The sequence below is a fragment of the Diabrotica undecimpunctata genome, chromosome 9 (genome assembly GCF_040954645.1).
Source record: "Diabrotica undecimpunctata isolate CICGRU chromosome 9, icDiaUnde3, whole genome shotgun sequence".
Taxonomy (NCBI): Eukaryota; Metazoa; Arthropoda; class Insecta; order Coleoptera; family Chrysomelidae; genus Diabrotica; species Diabrotica undecimpunctata.
In genome coordinates, this window is record NC_092811.1 from 30,088,099 (window position 1) to 30,110,335 (window position 22,237).

At 30.4% G+C, this 22,237-nt stretch overlaps 4 protein-coding genes across 5 annotated transcripts; 1 reads left to right on the plus strand and 3 right to left on the minus strand.

Moving 5' to 3' along the window:
• Positions 1-1,172: 1,172 nt before the first annotated feature.
• On the minus strand, positions 1,173-8,178 carry LOC140449737 (uncharacterized). 2 transcript variants are annotated; one of them, XM_072543058.1, is made up of 2 exons: positions 8,038-8,178; positions 1,173-2,258 (listed from the first exon to the last, which is right to left on the minus strand). In XM_072543058.1, exons 1-2 carry the CDS (start codon positions 8,159-8,161, stop codon positions 1,405-1,407), a joined length of 978 nt encoding a protein of 325 aa, XP_072399159.1. In that variant the 5' UTR covers positions 8,162-8,178; the 3' UTR covers positions 1,173-1,404. The 2 variants fall into 2 exon arrangements, with proteins under 2 accessions (XP_072399159.1, XP_072399158.1); XM_072543057.1 differs by lacking the exon at positions 8,038-8,178 and adding an exon at positions 4,356-4,563.
• A 2,616-nt stretch (positions 8,179-10,794) lies between these two features.
• Positions 10,795-11,962, minus strand: LOC140449739 (mitochondrial cardiolipin hydrolase-like). Its single transcript, XM_072543061.1, has 2 exons — positions 11,244-11,962; positions 10,795-11,126 (listed from the first exon to the last, which is right to left on the minus strand). The coding sequence occupies exons 1-2, from the start codon at positions 11,677-11,679 to the stop codon at positions 10,837-10,839; spliced, it is 726 nt and encodes a 241-aa protein (XP_072399162.1). The 5' UTR covers positions 11,680-11,962; the 3' UTR covers positions 10,795-10,836.
• A 131-nt stretch (positions 11,963-12,093) lies between these two features.
• CycC (cyclin C) lies at positions 12,094-19,270 on the plus strand. Its single transcript, XM_072543059.1, has 4 exons — positions 12,094-12,246; positions 12,308-12,414; positions 12,472-12,678; positions 16,954-19,270. Exons 1-4 carry the CDS (start codon positions 12,215-12,217, stop codon positions 17,406-17,408), a joined length of 801 nt encoding a protein of 266 aa, XP_072399160.1. The 5' UTR covers positions 12,094-12,214; the 3' UTR covers positions 17,409-19,270.
• A 1,830-nt stretch (positions 19,271-21,100) lies between these two features.
• Positions 21,101-22,219, minus strand: Pa1 (PTIP binding protein Pa1). Its single transcript, XM_072543063.1, has 2 exons — positions 21,729-22,219; positions 21,101-21,433 (listed from the first exon to the last, which is right to left on the minus strand). Exons 1-2 carry the CDS (start codon positions 21,932-21,934, stop codon positions 21,256-21,258), a joined length of 384 nt encoding a protein of 127 aa, XP_072399164.1. The 5' UTR covers positions 21,935-22,219; the 3' UTR covers positions 21,101-21,255.
• Between the last annotated feature and the right edge of the window lie 18 nt (positions 22,220-22,237).

Here is a 22,237-nt window from a genome sequence, read left to right on the forward strand (position 1 = left end):
TCCATCTTCGCCTTTTATTTCATCTTTGTTTCCTGCTTCTAATTCATAATTTTTAGGTAGGGACTGGTAAAAAATGTTCCACATTCGGACAGTTTATTTTTTCGATATTAATAATTTGTTTGTTTGCATTTTGACAACCTCTGCTGCATTGTTTATTCCTTGTTTGATTGTTTTCCACTGTTCCTCCATTTGTTGTTCTTTGAATTGCATCTCTGTATTTACTTCTTGTACAAATCTTCTTCTTCCTTCTTTCTCTTTATCCAGGTAAAATTTTCTCTGTGCTTTTCGCCTTTCAGTCTTCGTTATTTTTTTTTTACAGTTTGTAATCACTAGCATATGGTCCGAATCGATTTTGGCCCCTCTGTGAGATCTAATGTCATTTATCGATTGTTTGTGTCTTTTTAATCAGTACATGGTCTATTTGATTTCCCTCCAGACTGTTTATATCTCGTGCTACTTATGTCCATGTTTAATGCCGCTACTAAATTACATTGTCTTTCTCCATTATTTTTTGTTGTGTCATATATTGAGTTTGCACCTGCAACCTCTCTGAAGCAATTTTCTTTTCCTAATTGGACGTTGAAATCTCCTATAAGGATTAATATATCTTCTGCCAGGATTTTCTCGGCGTTTTCTACCAGTGTTTCATAGAACTGCTGTTTTGTCAAGTCATCACTGTTTTCTGTGGATGCATAGACATTTATTATGGACAACTTGTTCGGTCTGCTGTTTTTTTTCTTATGTATGATATTCTTATACTTATAGGTTTAAATTCCATAACTTAAACATCTTATTTCTCGTATCACCATAAAAGCCGTTCTTCCATATCGCTGTTTTTCTTCGCCTGCATACTATACTGTACAATTTTTTTTCTATTTTCAGTTTAAGCTCTTTTTCCATCATTTTTTGTATGTCTTCTCTTAGTCTCTCTTCATCTTCTAGGTCTATTTTTATAGACTACATAAGAAATAGCTATTTTTAAGTCTGAATCATTTTCATTATTGGGCAGTGTAATAAATAATTGGCTTTTATTTCTACAACCATGCAAGAATTCAGTTAGATTTCACCATATATGTATATGATCATAAAATCATATTTTGAATTGAGTGCTATGAAAAATCTTTACTGGAAATAACTATTGCAAATCAAATCCAAATAAAACACTAAATAGCTAAGTTTAAAATTCCTTTATTCAGAGTAAAATATGCCAAATTGATGTGATTTTAACTAACTTTTCCCAAAACAAATTTCTTGTAACCTGTTTAATTAAATGCATATTCAAATATCTTTCTGAAAAAACTGCTAATACAAAATATCACACACTTTTAAAGGCTTCTCCCCAGTATGTGTTAACAAATGTGATTTCAAATATTTCTGGGAAAACTTTTTGAAACAAATAAAACACTAGTAAGGTTTTTCTCCAGTGTGAATAGGCAAATGTTTATTCAAAGTACTTATTTGAGAAAACTGTTTAAAACAAATACCACACTTGTAAGGTGTTTCTCCAGTGTGAATGTGAAAATGGTAATTTAAATTACTTTTGTGAAAAAACTGCTTAAAACAAATATCACATTTATATGGTTTTTCCCTAGTGTGAATACGCAAATGTTTTTTTAAATTTGTTTTTTGAGAAAACTGTTTAAAGCAAATTTCACACTTGTGAAACTTGCGAGTTTCTCTAGCGTGTGTTATAAAATGTGTATTCAAATTACTTCCTTCAGAAAACTGCTTAAAACAAATATCACACTTATAAGGTTTTTCCCCAGTGTGAACACGCAAATGTCTTTTTAAATGTATTTTCTGAGAAAACTGCTTAGAACAAATATGACACTTATAAGGTTTTTCCCCAGTGTGAATGCGCAAATGCAAATTTAAAGAATTTTTCTGAGTAAACTGCTTAAAACAAATCTCACACTTAGGTATTTCCTCAGTGTGAACACGCAAATGGATTTTCAAATAACGTTGCTGAGAAAACTGTTTAAAGCAAATATCACACTTGTAAGGTGTTTCTCGAGCGTGTCTTATCAAACATGCCTTCAAATTACGTTTCAACTGCTCAACAGAAATTTCACAGTTGTGAGGTTTTTCTATAAATTTCTTAAAACAAATTTCATACTCGTTAAGTTCTTGTCCAGTTTGAACTTTTATATTATTATTTAATGTACTATCTTCATGGTGTTGAATCCTATATTTTTTCTTAAGAGATGACTCTTGTGTTGTTTTTATAATCATTGTTTTATTCTCCCCCTCGGGACATCCTAAAATAAAAATCATTTATACAAATTTTACTACTGGGAAGAAACAAATGCAATAAACAATTTAAAGCATAATAAAATGGCAGCATTTTAAAATGCTAGTCCATGATATAAATATTGATCAGATGCATTGCGATTCTGTTGACTAGAATGAAATATATATATATATATATATATATATATATATATATATATATATATATATATATATATACATACAGGGTGGTCCTTAAGTAATTGTACAAAAAGAAACAGTAGATTATACACTTTAAAATATTACGATTTAAGCCAAATTGCTTTATTAAAATGTTGATATTAAGAAAGATACAGGGTGTTGTACAAGTGCAATTTTAAAATTTTATGTTTCGCTATAACTTTCATGTTTGTAAACATTTATGTATAAAAATTTACAACTGGGTACTTTTAAATATGAGAAATTATAGTTTGATGCACACTTTGATGTAACTGATAGAGGGCGCCACATATGTGGTATAAATTTGCACTTAACTTTTTTGCTCTATAAGTTAACTGTATTTGGGACAAAAAATATTAAAGATACATTATTTTAACAAAAAAAAGGTATACTTGTCCATAACTTCTAAACTCAACCGTTTTCGAGATAATCGCATTATACAAATCAGCTGCTTGATTCTGATTTAAGGCAGTTAGTCCAGGCAATGAAGAAAAAATAGACAAAAACATTAATACTTCTGAATTTTGGTATAAAATACCTTTAACTAAAGTTAATAGTTAACGAAATATTAAATAAAATAAATATATCAGTAGGATAATATTAATAATAGGATTTGTCAAAATAACAGAATACTAGGATTTTACATCAAACATTTTTCGTTTTATGTTAAATTAAAGTCATAATCAAAACATTTTGTTTACAAACCAAATTAAGAAATAGTTAAACTAAATAACATAACTTTTTGTCAAAGTAAGTGTTCAATATGTCCACCATTTTCTTTAATTCATTTGTCAATATATTCATTCCATAAAAGATCGTCTCATAAATAGCATCATTGGTTGTAAAGAAACTGCTGCAGTATTTATTTATTTCCATAGTTGATTACTATTTAAATGGAAATAAGCCACAATTAAAGGTTAAAATACGTTTATTGACGTTTCAATTTCCACTTCGGAAATCGTTCTCAAAATACAAACATTTGTATTTTGAGTAAAAAAGAAAAAAAACATATAAAATAACAAATACCATTTACAAACATAAATAAACACAAACAAACAAAAACCAACAGATGCGGATCTTTATAATATTAAAAAATAAGATTTAAATCTGTTTCATCATTTATCTGTGCAGAAAATTACAGAGGAATCATTTGTAATTGGTTTAGATAGTAAAAGTCTGTTGTGAAAATAAAAAATATTTGCCTGGTCACTACTTATACTGTTTTAACCAGTATACTTACTAAATTTCCAGAATTCAACAAATGAATGTATCCTTAGTTTGGATTAAAGGTCATTGTGGATTAAAAGAAAATGAATTAGTGGACTAAGAAGCTAAAACAGGAAGTAGAGCAGGAGAATAGGTATAAATGTCTTCCCAATGAAATAACTTGCCACATAAAGTCCACTACTAATATAATGGAAGGAAATATGTAGAAACAGTCAAAAAGGACAATTTTATATAAACATAGTCACAAAGACCCCTTGCTTCTCAAGACTACAGGGTTCTACATTGATTCTCAAGACTACAGGGAAATACATCTGGTATGTCTTTGTATTGTGCAGATTAAAGTTCAACCATGTTTTAATTCCTCAGTCTCAATTTAACATAAAATTAAATAATTATAGTAATTGTCCATACTGAGAAGAAGATACAACAGAAAAAATGATATTATTGAAACTGAAAGCAACTAATTCAGCTTGTATTTTCATTACAGTTAACCTAATTATATATCTTTGTAAAATTAGAGCATAGCTAGGATTGTATTCCAACCTAAAGAGAAGGTCATAGACAAACCACACAACACCTACTATATCAATATGACTATTTAAAAATATGAGAAAATTAGTAGTGTCATTCATAGATTACAGTAAAAATAATATTTAGTAGTTACTTTATATTTTTCTCACCTAGTCCTTCCTTTAATTCATTTTTTAAGTTTTCCAGATCTATTGATGAGGATAACTTAGTCTCAATATCTTGTTGGTCATATTCATCTAACTCTGTCTTAATTTCAACTTTAACATCCATAGCTACTAAATTGAATGGGGCTAAATTGAATTTTAGGGCAATGAACATAATCTTGGCATCACAGTTTAACCACAAATTGGCATCGAATTATATGTTTGTGCGGCACAGTGTTGCCATATTTTTTTTTTATAAAGTATAGGAGTTTTTAAAATTGAAAGATACTTTGACGAAATTATATATAATGTTTTAAAAAACTTATACAGAAGTAAAATACTTCACATTTGTATTTAGGTATGTACCTAAATACAAATGTGAAGTGTTTTACTACTTAATTCAGATTAAAAAGCATTTATAAAAAAATAGTATTTTTACTTTAAATATAGGTAAATATTTAGTGTATTCTTTTATTTAACCTAATTTTTTTATTTTTATTTAACTTTATTCAGTAGTTCTTAAAGTTTCTAAACTATTAATGTTCACCTTAAGCATAATATTAATGGTTTTTATTATATAAGTATTTTTTAAATGCAAGATATAATTTTATTTTATAATATTTATAGGTATAATTTTAATGATTTTAATTATATATGTATTTTTCACGTTTTTGTTTTAAATTTTCATTTCATATAATATAAATCTTGCCCCTAATTTTATATGTGAGAGTATGAAATAATTGAGTATATGGCAACACTGACGTATATTAAGCTTACATTTAACGTCAAAATTGTACTAAAATTCAATTTAACCATTGAATGGTACTATAATGGTTTATAGTGTAATAAGCCGGAACGATGTCTACGGAGATGAAATTATCAATGAATTCTGATTCACTTACTAATGATTGTGCAATGATTTTTATTCGGTGGAAAACGTTCTTTTTTATGTAATTTCCATTTAAAATATGCCCGATTTTTAAAAGCTACCGCCATTATTCACCATGACAGAAATGACAACTGTTTATTATGATCTTATGGTATTTTACGGTCAAGCAAGAACCATGGTGCAAGAACCATGTCAAGAACGAACCGTGAACCGTGGTCAAGAACCAAGAAGGGTCATTTTAACCAGTGTTGCCATAGTTATTCAAAATTATGTTTTCTAATGAAAAATAAAATTTTTTGGACATAACTACTAGCTTAAAATTGGATATTAAAATAACATTTTATTATTACCCACTTTTAACTGAAAATTATAACTTTTTTACAAGGGTCAGGTTAGATTTGGTTACGTTATTTTACGTTTATTATAATGTTTCCTTATGAAAAATTAAAATTTTGATTTTTAATTATATTATAAATTTTATTCTTATTACTGCTTTTTTGCCAGCGGTAGGTTAGATTTGGTTACGTTGGTTTAGTTTTATTGTCATGTTTTCTTATGAAATATAAAAATTTTGATTTTTAATTATATTATAACATGTTATTCTTATTACTGCTTTTTTTACCAGTGTTAGGTTAGATTTGATTTATTGGTTTACATTTTTAATAATAAAATGTAAAGAAAAATATGAAATTTTATGCTAATAAATATTGTGGGATTCAGAGTAATTTATGTATATATAATACATAATACATATATAGTATTTCAAATAAATCAATATTGGGAGATTCCCAGACAGACTTTTAACGGTTAGGTGTCAATTTAGGAATTCTCTGTGAACATCCAGTTATATAGTAAGAAAAAAAAACATTTTATATCTTGGCATTAGATTATGAATGAAAAATACTTATATGAAAATGAAGTCATACTTTATCCCAAATTTCGAAATTCGTTCACATAAAAAAATTCTATTATATAGCAGATATTTATATATTATGTAGATATTTGTGTAATTAAAAGACCAATTATAAAGCATATCCACCATAAAAATCTATAGGGTTGGGCGGCTAAGCAAATGAGATATTCCACAAAAGGCACTTATACTAATTTTTTTGGTACCAAATATGGAACATGATGCAACAATATAATATTGAAGTCAAACTAATTTGAAGCTACAGTATACACTATGCAATAGGAAACTGCAAATAACAGTTTCTTTATTAAGACACAACAGTATTGTGCAATTTGTGCACATTTTATATGTTTTCCCTGTACAGCCTGGAAATTTGCATCTTGACCTAGTGTTCTCATCCCAATAGGAAAAATGATCAAACCCATCTTTACGGATGTCTTCTTGGGGTGTTTTAAGAGAGGTCCTTCTTTTCGTTTATACTCATATATCTGCTGAAGGCTACTGTTTGACAGATAGCATCGGCTATTTATTTATTTATTTATTTATTAACGGGATACCACCCAATTCAATATATACACAAAGTATTACAAGTATTATCTAGTGATACAATAATTACAAAGATATAGCAAATATGTATGAAAAGAATTGGCAATGCAGCCATATAGAAAAAAAAACAAATATTAAAACTATATAAAGCACATAGCAAATACAAATCACATAAAATTACAAAATTTTTTTTAAACACATTCTACAGACATTTTCCGAAGCGCACAGCAACAAATCAAAGTCTATTCTATTTCCATTTAGAATGATTCTACTCAGTGGAGAATGCCTACCAAAATTAGAGCGATGGAATTTAATTGCAAAATTATGAGATGTTCTAGTAACTCTAGAGGGAACATTAAAGTCGATTAGAGACAGTAGATCATTGCAATTAATTTTTGAATTCAGTAGTTTATGAAGAAACAAAACATCAGCATACATCCGTCTGGAAGATAGCCTAGGAAGGTTTAATGTATTTCTAATTTCTGAGTAGGAATGGTCGCTTAAAGGTTTGTGTAATTTAAAACTTAAGTACCTAATGAATTTATTTTGGACTTTTTCAAGCTTGGCTATATGGACTTCATAAGTGGGCGACCAAACGACTGAGCAATACTCAAGAACAGATCTTACTAGGGAAATGTAAATCAGTCTGATGGAATTAATGTTATGCAAACATCTAGAGGTTCTAATAATGAAGCCTAACATTTTAAATGCCTGGTTATTCACATAATCAAAATGAGCGCAAAAATTTAGTTTGGAATCTAATTGAACACCTAGATCTCTTACAGTTGAGACAGCCTTCAGTGGTTCTTCAGCTAATTTGTAATTATAAGAGAGGTTGTTAATTTTTCTACAGAAACTAATAAAGTGACATTTTCCAACATTAATGCTCATTTGGTTCCAATTGCACCATGCCATAATTTTGTTAATATCAATTTGGAGTTTTTCACAATCTGAGACGTCTTCGACAATTCTATAGATTTTTAAATCATCAGCAAATAGCAAAAATTTAGAGTTAATTTGAGATTTAATGTCATTAACAAATATATTAAAAAGGAAAGGCCCTAAGTGGCTTCCTTGTGGAACACCAGATGTTACGGAGATCTCACTAGATTGAAAGTGTTTAATTTTAACAAGTTGTATTCTGCTAGTTAGGTAACTACATAACCAGTTATACAGATTACCTGTAAATCCAATAGTTTTAAGCTTGTTACACAACAATTTATGATTCACAGTGTCAAATGCTTTGGAGAAATCTGTATAAATAGCATCCACCTGTAGTCTCCTTTCCAAAGCATCAGATATGTATTGCGTGAAAAGTAAAAGATTTGTCGAAGTTGATCTACCTGAAAGAAATTGCCTTATTGCCAGTTTGGTATCCAAAAGAGGTAAATCAAATTTCTTCAGTATTCTGACTAATAACCAATAGTTCATGGCTGTCATATCAATTAAATGAATGACAGATAGCATCAGCTATTGCCAGTTTGGAATCCAAAAGAGGTAAATCAAATTTTTTCACTATTCCGGCTAATAACCAATAGTTCTTGACTGACATATCAATTAAATGAAAAATATTCATAAATAATATTTCTTTAAACTTATTTTTATATGATAAAATCCTAACATGGAATCAAGGAGATCTACACCTCTCATGTAGTTGTTGTACATAAGGACACTGTTAGGAGAAGGTATCATTTTATGTGTACTTTCTTGTTTGAAAAATCTTCTGTTTTCTCCCTTTGGTTCACTTTCAGCATATTTTGACATTGTAGTAATGATTTTATTATCAAACCAGGACACTACACTGACTTGTACTACAACTACTACTACTACACTACTTGTGACTAAAACTTGTAATGTTGATGTTTGGTAACGAATCTGCTAATTTCACAATCACATTTGATCATACTAAGATTTCGTGCTCCTGGTGGTACAATATTACTTTGGGAACCAGAAAACAAATCAAAGTCATAGCTGAATCCCGAAATACCACTCAGCACAAAGTTTTTGAAACCCCACTTATGTGATTTTTTTTTGTTTTATAGGTACTGCTTTAGCTGGCTTCATGCTTTTATTGGTATAATCTGTTCATCTCCAGCTGGAAATTCTTCTTCCAGAACCATGGAAGGTAAATTTTCAGAACCAGTAAATTTTGTATCATTTTCTGATCTTCCCAGATTACCTTTCACCCAATCATGAGATTTCTTCTATCATCATCTGAGAAATCTAAGGATGTGGCAGGAATGATAGTTTTCTTGACATTGCTTGGTAAATCTTCATCTCCTCATTGTCATTATCTTAATACAATATCATCTCATTTGTGCCATCTTTATCGGAGAGATCTAATTCTTCACTATTAGTTCAATCTGGTATTCAAACTGCTCTCATTGTACCATAAAAGTTTCAGATCCATATCTACAAAAACAATCAATGAGTCCATAACATCATAGTCTACCATATATAGGACAAACCCTTTTTGGGGTTTTTGAGATACTTTCAACATTCATAATTTTTAGTACTCATCTGAGAGGATATCTACTTTATTATTACTATAATTTCAACTTTTTCTCGCTGTAGAAAAAATGTTTTGACCATGAAAAACAACCTTAAAATTTCCACACTGTTCCTAGTGGTTCAGAATTTAAACAAGAATGAACTTGAAACTGCATACAGTTGCCTATCTCACTGTCAGAATGATGCCACATTTCTAGCATACACTATTAGTATGTGCCAGATATGGGCTACCATACAGCTTTGCCAAAAATTGTATTAAAACATTAAAAAAAAAATTTTGGTTTGTGCCATTTATGGCACATAATGTGATAATGGGTTAAAGTCCATACCTCAATGGTGTTATAGAATAAGAGCACAGCCTATGAGTAAGAGTGCATAAAATGAAATTTTTATATCATATCTTGTTAATATATTTTTCATTATAAAAAGATGTATTTAGCCTGCTCAATTCTAGATCTGGGCCCCGATTCTATTTCATTTTGATGTCGAAATTTAAAAGCGACTACGCTATGACAGTCGCAATCGCTAGCGATTCTCATTCATTTCGATTGTAGTTAAAACTGGGGATATTTACTTTATCATTTTGACACTGCTGAAACTTTGGGTTGACCCTCTTGTTTATTGGCTGCACGCTGCACAACAACGCTTGTTGAATGTTTGTTTTGTTTACGTTACGTGAACGTCTTTTTTTTCTTGTTTGAGTTGTTAAATCATATAGTGGCCATTCTCAATTATATTTTGAATTGAAAGAAAATGGATGGAGAGGTTGTCGGTGATCGTGGCACTAAATTGTCTGTGGAGCAAAAAGAAATCATGGTGGCTTTTTTGGAGGACTATGCTGATTTTGCTAAGGGCAAACTCCTTGGCCATGATGACAAGGAGAGAAAAAAGGTGATGTGGGAGATCCTTAAGTTAATATAACCACTAAGGTTAATATAACCACTAAGATTTGACTTAATGGTTCTATTCTAATATATTTTTAAATTTACTGCAGCTTAGTAATACTTACCCTAAACATTTTGGGTATCCTAGAGGCATAAACACCCTCCTCCAAATATGGTTCTAATACCCTTATCAAATAATTTGCAGCTTGTTTATTAAACCGGAATTGCTGCCTAAATTGAGTATCACTTAGTGAAAAAGGATTTTGAGTACCCTGAAACATTTTTCTTATCCTCTGTTGTGAGCATCGGATATCTATCCTCTCTAATTCCTCCAAAACCAGCAAATGCCCGTAAAACGCATCCATATTAATACTTTTTGCCTCAGTTTTCCTTGCAAGAATCAAAACACAACACCGCCTAAACTGAACCTAAGTTCACTTCTCCCAGTCCAGCCAGTCATGCCAGATTAATTTCGACTCGAAATGAAATTTCAACCACTTTCTTGAAGTTGAAATTAATTTCGATAAATCGAAAATTAGTGACGTCGTTTAGTTAGTTCAGCTGAAATCCACAAGGCTCGCAAAGTCGCATTTCGATGTCGCCATATTAATTTCGACATGTTTTGAGTCGAAATCTCAATTAGAATCAGGGCCCTGGTCTTGAGTAATGCATTAATTAGAGCTGGGTAATAAAAAACTGTGTATGTACCAGTTTAACAGTAATATATTAATAAAAAATGGCCAACAATTATATTAAATTAAGGTCTAAAAGTGTAGTTTTGTTTAGAAGACTCTGATTCTCTAGCTCAACATAGTTCCAACAGTTCTCAAAGTTATTATGTATAGATGTAGCTAAGTAATAGTCAGAACTGAGAACTATGTTTTCATAATTTTCTGTGAATGCAGATATACTAATATTCAAGGAACTTATCAATGTATATCCTCCTTTTTCCTGGTTGTAGTCCTTTACCATATATTTATAATGCATAATGCTTTCTAGAGTTTGTTTGGGGCACATATACAACTGAACCATAATTCCTAAAAAAGAAAAATGTGATAAACATATGTATTTAAAATCTTTAAGACATAAAGAGGAACAACAAAAATAAACATTTGAATGATTCAGTATGAATTTACTATTTGTAAACTACTAACCTTTACTGATTAACTTCTGAATAGATCCAACATCAGACTTATTATGTTCAAAATTTAATAATATACGAACTTTAACTCCACGTTCATGGGCTTCTACTAGTGCATCCATTATTTCTTGAATCTCGATGAACATATAAGCTACATATATACTCTTTTCTGCAGTTTTAATAAAATATATTAACGGTTCATACATAGGATATAGACCGTCTTTGGATGTAATGTCAGGTAGTATTCTATCTTTATGTGGGGGCCACCCACTCATTCCCTTTGCAACTGTATACATAACAACACAATTATGCCTATTTTGGAATAGCAACTGCTCTTCATACTGTTTTTGAAAATATTTATATTTGCTGTAAAATACTTTCCATGGTATTATAGCTAGAGCAGTTAAGCCAAAAACACAATATTTGTTTTCCAAGAGGTTTACTAACATTGTAGAGTTTTATAACATCTGATGGTTGTTAAGGTACGAATATAGCAAATATCCAAAAATATGACTGTTTATAATAATAAATTGTACTATAAAATGTTACAAATGATATAAAATAAACATAAATAAAATTAAAATAAATGTATGTAATTATTTATATTTTGATTTGAAGGTTATTGGCACTATTGCATTTTGCATTAGCAGTGTTACCACTTCACTGACCAGTCGGCAAAATGTCAGAACGTCAGAAGTTTCTCATGTCATAGTTCAAAATATAAAAGTGATTTATTGTTATTTAATACATTCCGATTACTAAATATTTATTATATTTAAATCAATATAATCAAAATGAAGTTTTTTTATTTTCCATATTTCTTTATATTTGAAAGAAATGACACTGACAGGTGTGACAGGCCTATTTTTTTGTAAGTAGTTCAAATGTCTCACCTCTGTTGTCAGTTTGTCACTAACAGCTAAATAGTTGGTTTTAGTTGTATATACTTTAGTTTGCAATTTTATTTTAATTTTAATATATAATATGGCTGGAAATTTTTGGCAAAGTTCACATTAGTAAGTATGTTTGTTTTTAATAATTCTAATATATACAATCTCGTTTCTGTTACTGTTTTAGTCAACAATGGCTCTTAGACAAACAAGACCTCATTAGGGAAAGACACCATGATTTAACAATTTTAGCAGAAGATGAATACCAAAAAATATTTATATTCTTTTCTAGCGGTAAAGTTGTGTTTTAGGTATTTACTTAAGCTTTAGTAATTTCTTTGTTTATTTTAGTTATACAAACTCTAGGTGAACAACTAAAACTTAGGCAACAAGTTATTGCAACAGCTACTGTGTATTTTAAACGTTTTTATGCTAGAAACTCTTTAAAATGTATCGATCCGCTTTTGCTAGCTCCCACATGCATTTTTCTTGCATCTAAAGTAGAAGAATTTGGAGTTATATCAAATACAAGACTCATAACAACTTGTCAAACAGTTAGTAAGTATATCTCTCAAGTATTGTTTAAAAAGCCCATATGTATAGTTTTAAAAATTAAAATAAAAGTATCATATCTAAAACACTTCAAAATTATACTGGTATACATAAGAACAAAAAATATATAACAGTTACATGATATAAGCAATGTGGGCCTTCATCACCAAAGTCTCAGTACTAAATAGAATTATGTGTACTAACATTTCTAACTCCCTAAAGAATCACTAGTCTTAATATCAGTTGTTAACTTATTAAATAATTGAGTTCTTATGCATTTGGGAGCCTTATCTATAAAATTAATATCATCTAGTACATAAAAATAGTTCAAAAATATATAATTAAGATAAAGTTAATACCTTAAATCTAGAAAAATGGTCTTTACAAGATTCTCTACTCAATACTGTTTATTCATGTTAAAAATATAAAATATTACATAAGTCAAATATTTACAAAACCTCAATTAAAATTATTTTAAATCTGTAAACTAATTTTTCGAAACCAAATTCAGATTTATGCTTTAATCTGTGCCTTCTACGAATGGCAAAGCAAAACAGATGTTGATAAAGATGTTATTAGAGACATGGGGAATCTAAAATTGCATTCCACAACATATCTCCTCAACTAAGCAAAAATCCGTAGGGAATTGGTTTCTAGTACTCATAAAGAGTATACCGGAATAAAAGGAAAAAGACAGTTAAGATTCGATTTCATGTATAGTGAGTATGTCCCAAGACAGGAAAGATTTATTTTCACGTTCAGAGCGTCTGTGAATATCCGTTCTGATGAGCCCTTTTAGGGTGAAATACTTATAAGCGGATATACAGACGCACTATACATGAAATCAAATCATAACTGTCTTTTTCCTTTTATTCCGGTATACTCTTTATTTATTTATTTAATACATGGGATAACCCCATTAACAGTTTAAATTACAATATACAATATCACAGTTAGGATTCAAAACTTGAAATTACTTATAATAAAAAATCAATATTAAAAAGTTTAAAAAAAATGAGACTAAAAATCTTACATACTAAAAAAACAAACAAAGTATAACAAGAACAAAATTCAACAATCCCAATATACATATCACAAAGCAAGAGATCTTTTTAACTGAGTTAAAGTTATATTGAAAATATCAAAATCGTGATCATTGAATAGCCCCATGTATCTATCCAATGGGTTGTGAATACCATAGGTTGTTCTGTGGAAAGGAATATTGAAAACGTTGTGGTACCATAGAGCTTGAAGGGAACATTAAAGTTAATCTGACTTAACAGGTTTGGACAATCAATAAATCCATGTACGATCTTATATGTAAATATAGCTCCTAACATGCCACGATGGTTCCTGAGTGAGGGTAAAGATAATTGTTGTTCGGTACGAAAATAATCATGATTTTCAATAGTAGTATGGATGTGGTAAGCACAATATCTCAAAAATTTATGCTGGACTCTTTCTATGTTATCAATATTGTTCTGAAAATAGGGTGACCAAATAACTGAACAGTATTCCAAAATAGTTCTAACTAAGCAACAATACACTAATCTTATTGAGTTAATGGAGAAATACTTGCAATTCCTAGTAACGAAACCAAGAAGTTTAGATGCCTTTATTGAAATAGAGTTTATGTGGTCACAGAAAGTAAGCTTCTCATCGAAAATAACACCCAAATCCCGAAGAAACATAATTCAGTGGCTGATTATTAATAGTATAGCTTGTTCCAATTCTATTGACTTTATGAGAAAAACTTATAAAACAACATTTTTTTACATTTAAGTGGAGTTTGTTCTGATTGCACCAATTTTGTAGTCTGTCTAAGTCATCTTGTAGCAAGGCTTGATCTTTTAAACTGTCTATAACTTTTCAAAATTTCAAGTCATCTGCCAACATTAGACATTTGCTATTTAGGAAACAGGAAGTGATGTCATTAACGAAGATATTAAAAAGAAGTGGAGAAGTGTGGCCTCCTTGAGGAACTCCAGATATTACTGTGATACTGTCAGATAGATGACATCCTATCTAGACTCTTTGACTTCTCCCAGATGTAGAGTTTTTAATCCATTCAATAAACCTGCCATGAAAGACTACATTAATTAATTTGCCCAAAAGTATTTGGTGATCTACAAATGCTTTGGAAAAATCTGTGTATATTGCATCTACCTGTTTACGGCCTTCCATATGAGATAATATATCAGATTGATAGCAAACCAAATTTGTTGCAGTGGATTTTTCCTATGAAAACCATGTTGTGATTGAGATATTAAGCCTTTACATAACCAAAAAAGTTGCTTTGCTATAAGACTGTCGAAGAGCTTAGGGATTGCAGATTGTATACAAATGCTACGATAATTTTCAATATTGTCTTTCTGACCATTTTTAAATATGAGTTTTTTCCCAGAAAAGCACATTTGAGTCATCAGCGAAATTTACAAGGTTTGAGGAACTACTAACCACCGCATTTGGAAGGTCGTTTACATGTTACCTGTTTGGAAAATCATTTATATAAATCAAAAATAAAATTCGGCCCACAATTGAACTCTGGGGTAATCCAATATTGAACACAATATCTGATGACTACACCCCATCAACCCTCACAACATGTACCCTATCTTTCAGATATAATTTTATGATGTTTCGGAACAAAAGATATACATATTTTTCTAATTTCTGCAGGAGGATTTCATGGTTGACCAAGTCAAAAGCCTTGCTCAAGTCACGCAGAAGGACTGAGTTAAATTGAAGGTTATGAAATGACTGTAATATACAATATAAGGTTTAAAATATCTAAGACTGTATTTTTATTTTTGTGAAAACCAAATTGACATTCAGAAAATATATCATTAACCTCAAAGAAATCTACTATTTGTAGTGTCATGCTCTTTTTCACAAGTTCCGAAATAATTGGCAGTAGTGAGACTGGCCGATAATCTTCTGGCAGCTTTGAGTCCCCTTTTTTGAAGATTGGACATATTACTGCTTTTTTAAGGACATATGGAAAAACATGTTCTTTAATGCAGATTTAGTTAGTCGTCAATAAAGGGGCTTGGTAATGCGGCCAAAATCTTTAATAGATTTCCGATAATATGAACATAGTCCAAGAAAAACTTCTAATTTCCTTTTTATTTTCTGATTTAGGCAGATCTATAATAACTGAAATCTTCTCTAGATCAGTTTTAATTCCTTTTTCTGAAACGATATGTTCTAAATAGTATGCCTCTCTTTGAAATAGTGAACATTTCTTATAATTTTAACTTTAAATTGGCATTTCTCAATCTGTCTACCTCGCTTAAGTTTTACAGATGTTCATCAAAGGTTTTGGACATAATCATTATATCATTAAGATATACTAGACATGTTTTCCAGGTAAGTCCTCTTGAAATCATCTCCATTAGATGTTCAAATGTAGCTGGAGCATTACAAAGACCAAATGGTAGAACCTGCAACCTGTAGAGACCACAGCCAGTTGAAAAAGCTGTTTTGTCAAGGTCATCAAGATGTACTTTTACTTGCCAGTAGCCGCTTTTTAAATCTAGGGTCGAAAACCATTTAGCACCTGATAAAGTGTTTAGTGTATCATCTATTCGTTTATGAAACCAAATCGAGTGTCTCGTAGTTTTTCTTCACATATTTTGTCAGTTAGTTTATGTATTATTTTTAGTAACACCTTTAATGCACGACTCATTAAGCTAATTAAACGGTATTCTTCGCGGAGACTGACATTGTGTTTCTTTGAAATTACTATGAAGTATGATTTTAGCCAATCTGTTGGTATTTAATAATATACAGACGTAAAAATATAAGCGTTTAATAATAATAGATTATTCATCTCTAACTGTAAGCTACTATTTTATTAAAAAGAGACTTTTACTATTGTTACGCTCAAGCTACGCCACTGATCCCCCGATTCTATGATATTTTGACGTCACGTCCAGCCTAGAAACCAGTGGAACGATTCGAGCGTTAGAAGCGACAATTAACTGGTGTCCAGAGATTTCTACTAAATTCTAGAAGTATTGGCGCACAATGTAAATAAGAGAAATTAAATTGTAGAGAGTTAGTCGATAAAATAAATCTATACTGCTAAGTATTAAATGTTACAAATGAATTGTGTTTTCAGTGTTAGTGTTATAGCTCAAGATTGTAAATAAATTAAAAGAACTTCACACTATTATTATACAAAGGTTAAATTTTATATGCTTTAAATATTGAAATTTTTAAATGTTTTATGTACATTTTAATGTCTTTTAAATTGTTTATATAGTTGTTATTTTTTAGTAAAAAATAAATTTGGATATGCATACACCCAAGAATTTCCTTACCGTACCAACCATATACTGGAATGCGAGTTCTACCTCTTAGAAAACCTGGATTGCTGCTTAATAGTCTATCAACCTTATAGGCCTCTATTACAGCTGGTTCAAGATATGGGACATGAAGAGCAACTACTCACCCTTGCTTGGAGGATAGTGAATGACTCTCTTCGAACAGACCTTTGTCTACTTTATCCACCATATCAAATAGCTATAGGTTGTTTACAGATTGCCTGTGTTATCTTGCAGAAAGATCATAAGTCTTGGTTTGCAGAGTTGAATGTAGATATAGAAAAAATACAAGAAATAGCCAGGTATGTCATTAATCTTTTCGAGTTATGGAAAACCTATGACGAAAAGAAGGAAATACAAGGACTTTTAGCTAAAATGCCTAAACCAAAGCCAGCTCCACAAAGATAGAATCAATAAATTTGTAGATTTCTAGTTTTCACTGACAATAATTTATATTTTTCAATTAAGGATCAACAAAAGTTTCCAATACACATGCAAAAACAAAAGAACACTATGGATACATTTACATATTACACTGATTCATAAAACTCCTAAGTTCAACTAGTCTATTGAGCAGACAATATTTATCATTTTTATGCATTTTAAACCATGGCCCTTGTACATATTAAGTGTTACAGTTATTTCAATAATTATTATAAAAAACTATTACTTGGTGAACCTAACCTGAACTGTCAAATGTCTACTCTATCTAATTTGTTTTTTATGATATCTATCTCCCTTTAACCAAGTTCTTGAGCATTTTGTCACCTCCACCCTTCAAGCCACTAGCAAGAAGGGGAGACAGGGGTATGTCCGTCTAGCTGATGAACCCTGTCAGGCAGCAGAATGGCTCAGAGGTCTTTGACCAAAATCAGATGTAAGAATGGATGAAAATCCGTTCCAACAGACTATCCGTCGGCTAAGAATGTTTTTATTGTTAGAACAGACAAGATATAAAGCAAGCCTTAAAGTTAACCAAAAAAAATATTTACAAAAATTTACCTTCTGAATATAACTAAACATATCTAAATATATTAACAGGAGCATTCCTCCCTTTGCCGTCGATTTGGCCTTCTCCTACTCTTTCTCGGAAAGCCAGTATGATCCCTGATGTGACTGAGAATCCGGCAAACCAGCAAGAGGGCAACCAAAAAAACCTAGGTTCAGTATAAAATATGTACGAATAAGGAAACAAAAGTCCATTTACCGCGAGAAACAAGTCAGCATACAGGTAGAAAAAGTCCATCTACCAGAAGGAACAAGTTGGCATACAGGGGGAAAAAGTCCCCCTACCAGGAGAAGCCCTAAAACAACAGGGGGGAATCAGGATCATATTTTTCCTCAATTAGTATAATTTTCCCCAATTATAACTTCTATCCAAATTGTAATAAGCAAGCATTAATTGGAAATAGAAAGTTTATTCCCACAAAATCTTTCTTTAATTATCTGCTATTAAAATGTTAAATTAGAAAGCTAGATAAAAATGCTATAAAAGAAGAATGACAACAATTTAAAAGGACACAAAAATATACATACTTACCCAGTAAATTTTAGCAATGATTGGACTGGGGTTTCTAAATAAATCACTATCTCTTCTATCATCTAGGTACAATTTACCAATTTTTTTGGGAATAGCTATAATTTAAGTTTATTGTTGACCTTTCAATTTCCACTTCGAAATACTAATATAGTCTAATTTTGTAATTAAAACGAAAACACTTATTTTCAAATAACATCTTATCAGTATTTTCCAATTGTTTTACCATAATTTGGGGTTTATCATAATGTTCATTTTGAGAAATACCCACAGCACTATACCGAACTTATAAGTGCCCTTGAAACAAATCTCGGTACATAGTCATTTAAGCAGTAAACCTTAACATAGTGTGTGAATAGATGTTCACGAAATTGTTTGGCTAGTTGCTTCACATCTAGATATTTTTATTTGTGGGACTCTAGTTGGCAACCGAGGAGGAAATTATTGTATTAAAGTCAGATTTAACTGTATAAATATTTTAGTTAAAATTTTTATTTTAACTAAAATTTTAGTAAAATATTTTCTTTTGTCATTGGAAACTATAAGCAAGTATTACAATTGTACGCTTAAGTTTAATTTTAAATAGGGATTTGGACTGACTATGAATCTGATCAATATTTTTTTATACAATTGTAAAATTTGATGAGTCATAATCCTGTGTGGGTCTGATTGTTTTTAATAGAATTTTTTTTTAACAGTGTAATATTTCTAGTAATATAAATCTTAATTAAAATGGTGTTTTATTTATTTTGTTTAAAAAATGAAAAACCACCCATTTCTGTGGGATTTTAAAAGCTAAAAGGAATATGTAATAGGAGGATATATGCAAATAATACTCCGGTAAGATAATTTGATCTTGAGGGTTCCTGCAAGAGCTGTCTTAAAATATTTGAAGAAAACAGAAAAGTCATTTTAAAATAAGATACATATGAAAACCTGATTCGAAACGAAAGAAACTATAGGAAAAATTGAAAACTAGTTTTAGACAAAATGAAGTTGCCTTTGTATACCAGATTACATAAAAAAATAACAGCACTATCATATTGACTTTATAATCTTATACAACCATCTATAATATGTATCTCATGGAACAATTTGGTTTTAGAACCGTTATTGAGGCCCGATATTGTTGTTCAGCATTTCTAACAAAAATTCAGATACCAGAGGAAAGAAATAATTGTCATCATAGATCATACAAAAGCTTTTAGCTGTATTAAACACTCTTTGATGGAAATTCTAGATGCAAAAGGACTAGAAAGTAACATGTCAGTAAAGTTAGCATATCCTTAGCTCAAAACACACCTACGGAAAACTGAGATATCAGCCAAAAAGCAAACCACAAGGAATTTATTGCCAAACTTGTATGCCAAACAATGATTAACTTTATGGTAAAGCTAGCATAGCCATATCCCGGCGAGGAAAAGAGATACAGGACCCATCTTGTGGGATATTTAGTTGCTAATTAATTCCTGTTGATTGCTTCATTGACCAATCCCCATAAAATACCCCAGCATTCTTTAGCTCAAAAGACACTCCCGAAGACTTAGATATGAGCCAAAAAGCAAACCGCAAGGAATTGATTGTTAGTTTATTGCCAGGAAACAGTTTATAGCTGTTTCCGAGAATCAATGATTAAGCTAACTTTAAGGTAAAGCCTTTGTCTCGATTTTTCTGGGGATGAGTTTTGCGTTAGGGGGATAATGGAGTAATTTTTGGGGTTTGGTCAATGTACTAATCAATAGTAATTAATTAGCAATAAAATGGGCCCTGTAATCTTTTTCGTTGCCGAGATATACCTGGGGCCATGTTAGCTTTACCCTAAACTTAGCATAGGTAATCATTGTTTCTTGGAATTGGTTGCAGCAATAAATTATTCCTTGGCGAAAAACTGGTATTAAATTAACAATAAATTCCTTGCAGTTTGTTTTTTGGTAGATATCTTGGTTTCCCAGGGGTGTGTTTTGAGCTAGGGGATGATGGGGTAGTTTTTGGGGATTTGTTATTATATCAATCAACAGCAATAAAATATGCCGCCAAGATAGGCTCGGTACCCCTTTTCCTTGCCGAGATATAGCTTAGCTTCATCATAAAGTTAGCATACCCACTTTTTCTTGGAAACAATAAATTTTTTCTATCCGCAACAGATTAGCTACAAACTATAATAGCAATAAATTATACTATTAGTCTGAATTCAACCTTATAAAATGGTTATGCTACTAACATGAAAATAAAGATATTAAAGATTGTGTCTTACCTATATAGACACCTAATGGTGTCAGTGAAACTGTAAAGTGCACCAACATCACAAAAACCTATTAACTGTGGAGTATGATAAGGATGTGTCCTATTGCCCAGTCAGACATTTTATCTGGTTTTGACATTTAGTTTTTTGCTTTTCAGGTAATTGACTTAATTACTTTATTTTACATATACAGTGATAGCATTCAAAGGTAGATAAAGCAAAGAAAAAATGTCTTCCTGATGTAAGCACTCTTCAGGATTTTGAACGAATCTAATAAACTGCACAAGTATTTCAAAAGAATGGTCATAAATAAAAAATTGATTAATCTTAGCCAATATACTATAATAATAAATATATAAACATGCTTTGTTTAAGAATAGTTCATTGCAAATATACCTTAAATGAAAAATATGATTTATAATTGTAGACACTAAATTACTGACAAATATCAACTATATATTAAAAGAACAGAATTCTTATGATTTATTTTTATTTGGTAATAAATTATGTCTCCTCATATTATTTAAAACACTATCCAGAGAAGTTGTTTTCTTTTTGGCACTTCCTTTAAGTGTTTCCTCTCCCTTATTCCGTATTTTTAATTTAGGTGATGACACTTCATCCATAAAATCAAAATCAGTTGGTTCTTCAGATCTACAATAGAAACAAAACAATTAAGTATGAAAATTGTCCAAGTTAAAATCCTAAATGATTACTTTTACACTTATTTTGTTAGCTGGCAATTATATAACAAAGAATTTTACTAAAAATATTGGTACAAATAGAACAACCTGGTTTAAAGAGCACATTTGGATTTGGAAGGGAAACGCTGGATTATAGGGTGACTGCTGAGACATACAAGAGATAAATCAAATCTGTCATATTCAGGTAGCAAGTAAAATAAGTTTTTGGTCTTAGTTTGTACTCAAACATACAATATGCTACTAACTCTTTATTTTCGTCTTCTTGATCCGGTTCTTCCGTAAATTCTGGAGAAGGGGAACGATATCCAGGACATTTCCAGAATAATTCTTGTATTTCTCCATTGTCCAATAAAGTGTATAACCGATCTATTTCTTCAGGTTTGGGTTCCCATGGACCTTTGCAGTCCTTAAGTTCATCATCTGAACATTCAATATCCCAATCTTCTTCCATTTCATATAACAAAATAACAATTGGATAGAGAAAAATGTTGTTTATTTACTTATTTTGATTTGTTTGAAAAGGTTAGAAAATCATGTAAAATCGGTGGTAAATTGGAGTGATGTCATGTCACAAAATATTAAATTTATGTAAAATTTTACTTTGTTTTTAGATTTTTAGGTTTTTAGATTTAGAACAATTTTTTTGCATTTATCTCATAATTTTAAAATTTTTTTGTTATAATTGTATTGATAGCGAATTTATTCATAAATATTTTACCACAAATTAATCATAGTTTACTAAAAATTGTCTTGC

What these genes read in the sequence shown, in the direction of transcription:
- LOC140449737 (XM_072543057.1), bottom strand. Translation starts at nt 4,524, where the DNA reads ATGTTCATTGCCCTAAAATTCAATTTAGCCCCATTCAATTTAGTAGCT. An exon ending in TGAATTAAAGGAAGGACTAG is followed by an intron (nt 2,259 to 4,355) that starts GTGAGAAAAATA and finishes TTTTTATTTTAG; the next exon opens with GATGTCCCGAGGGGGAGAAT.
- LOC140449739 (XM_072543061.1), bottom strand. Translation starts at nt 11,679, where the DNA reads ATGTTAGTAAACCTCTTGGAAAACAAATATTGTGTTTTTGGCTTAACT. An exon ending in TCAGAAGTTAATCAGTAAAG is followed by an intron (nt 11,127 to 11,243) that starts GTTAGTAGTTTA and finishes TTTCTTTTTTAG; the next exon opens with GAATTATGGTTCAGTTGTAT.
- CycC (XM_072543059.1), top strand. Translation starts at nt 12,215, where the DNA reads ATGGCTGGAAATTTTTGGCAAAGTTCACATTA. An exon ending in TTTTGGCAAAGTTCACATTA is followed by an intron (nt 12,247 to 12,307) that starts GTAAGTATGTTT and finishes TTACTGTTTTAG; the next exon opens with TCAACAATGGCTCTTAGACA. An exon ending in ATTTATATTCTTTTCTAGCG is followed by an intron (nt 12,415 to 12,471) that starts GTAAAGTTGTGT and finishes TGTTTATTTTAG; the next exon opens with TTATACAAACTCTAGGTGAA.
- Pa1 (XM_072543063.1), bottom strand. Translation starts at nt 21,934, where the DNA reads ATGGAAGAAGATTGGGATATTGAATGTTCAGATGATGAACTTAAGGAC. An exon ending in CAAGAAGACGAAAATAAAGA is followed by an intron (nt 21,434 to 21,728) that starts GTTAGTAGCATA and finishes TTTCTATTGTAG; the next exon opens with ATCTGAAGAACCAACTGATT.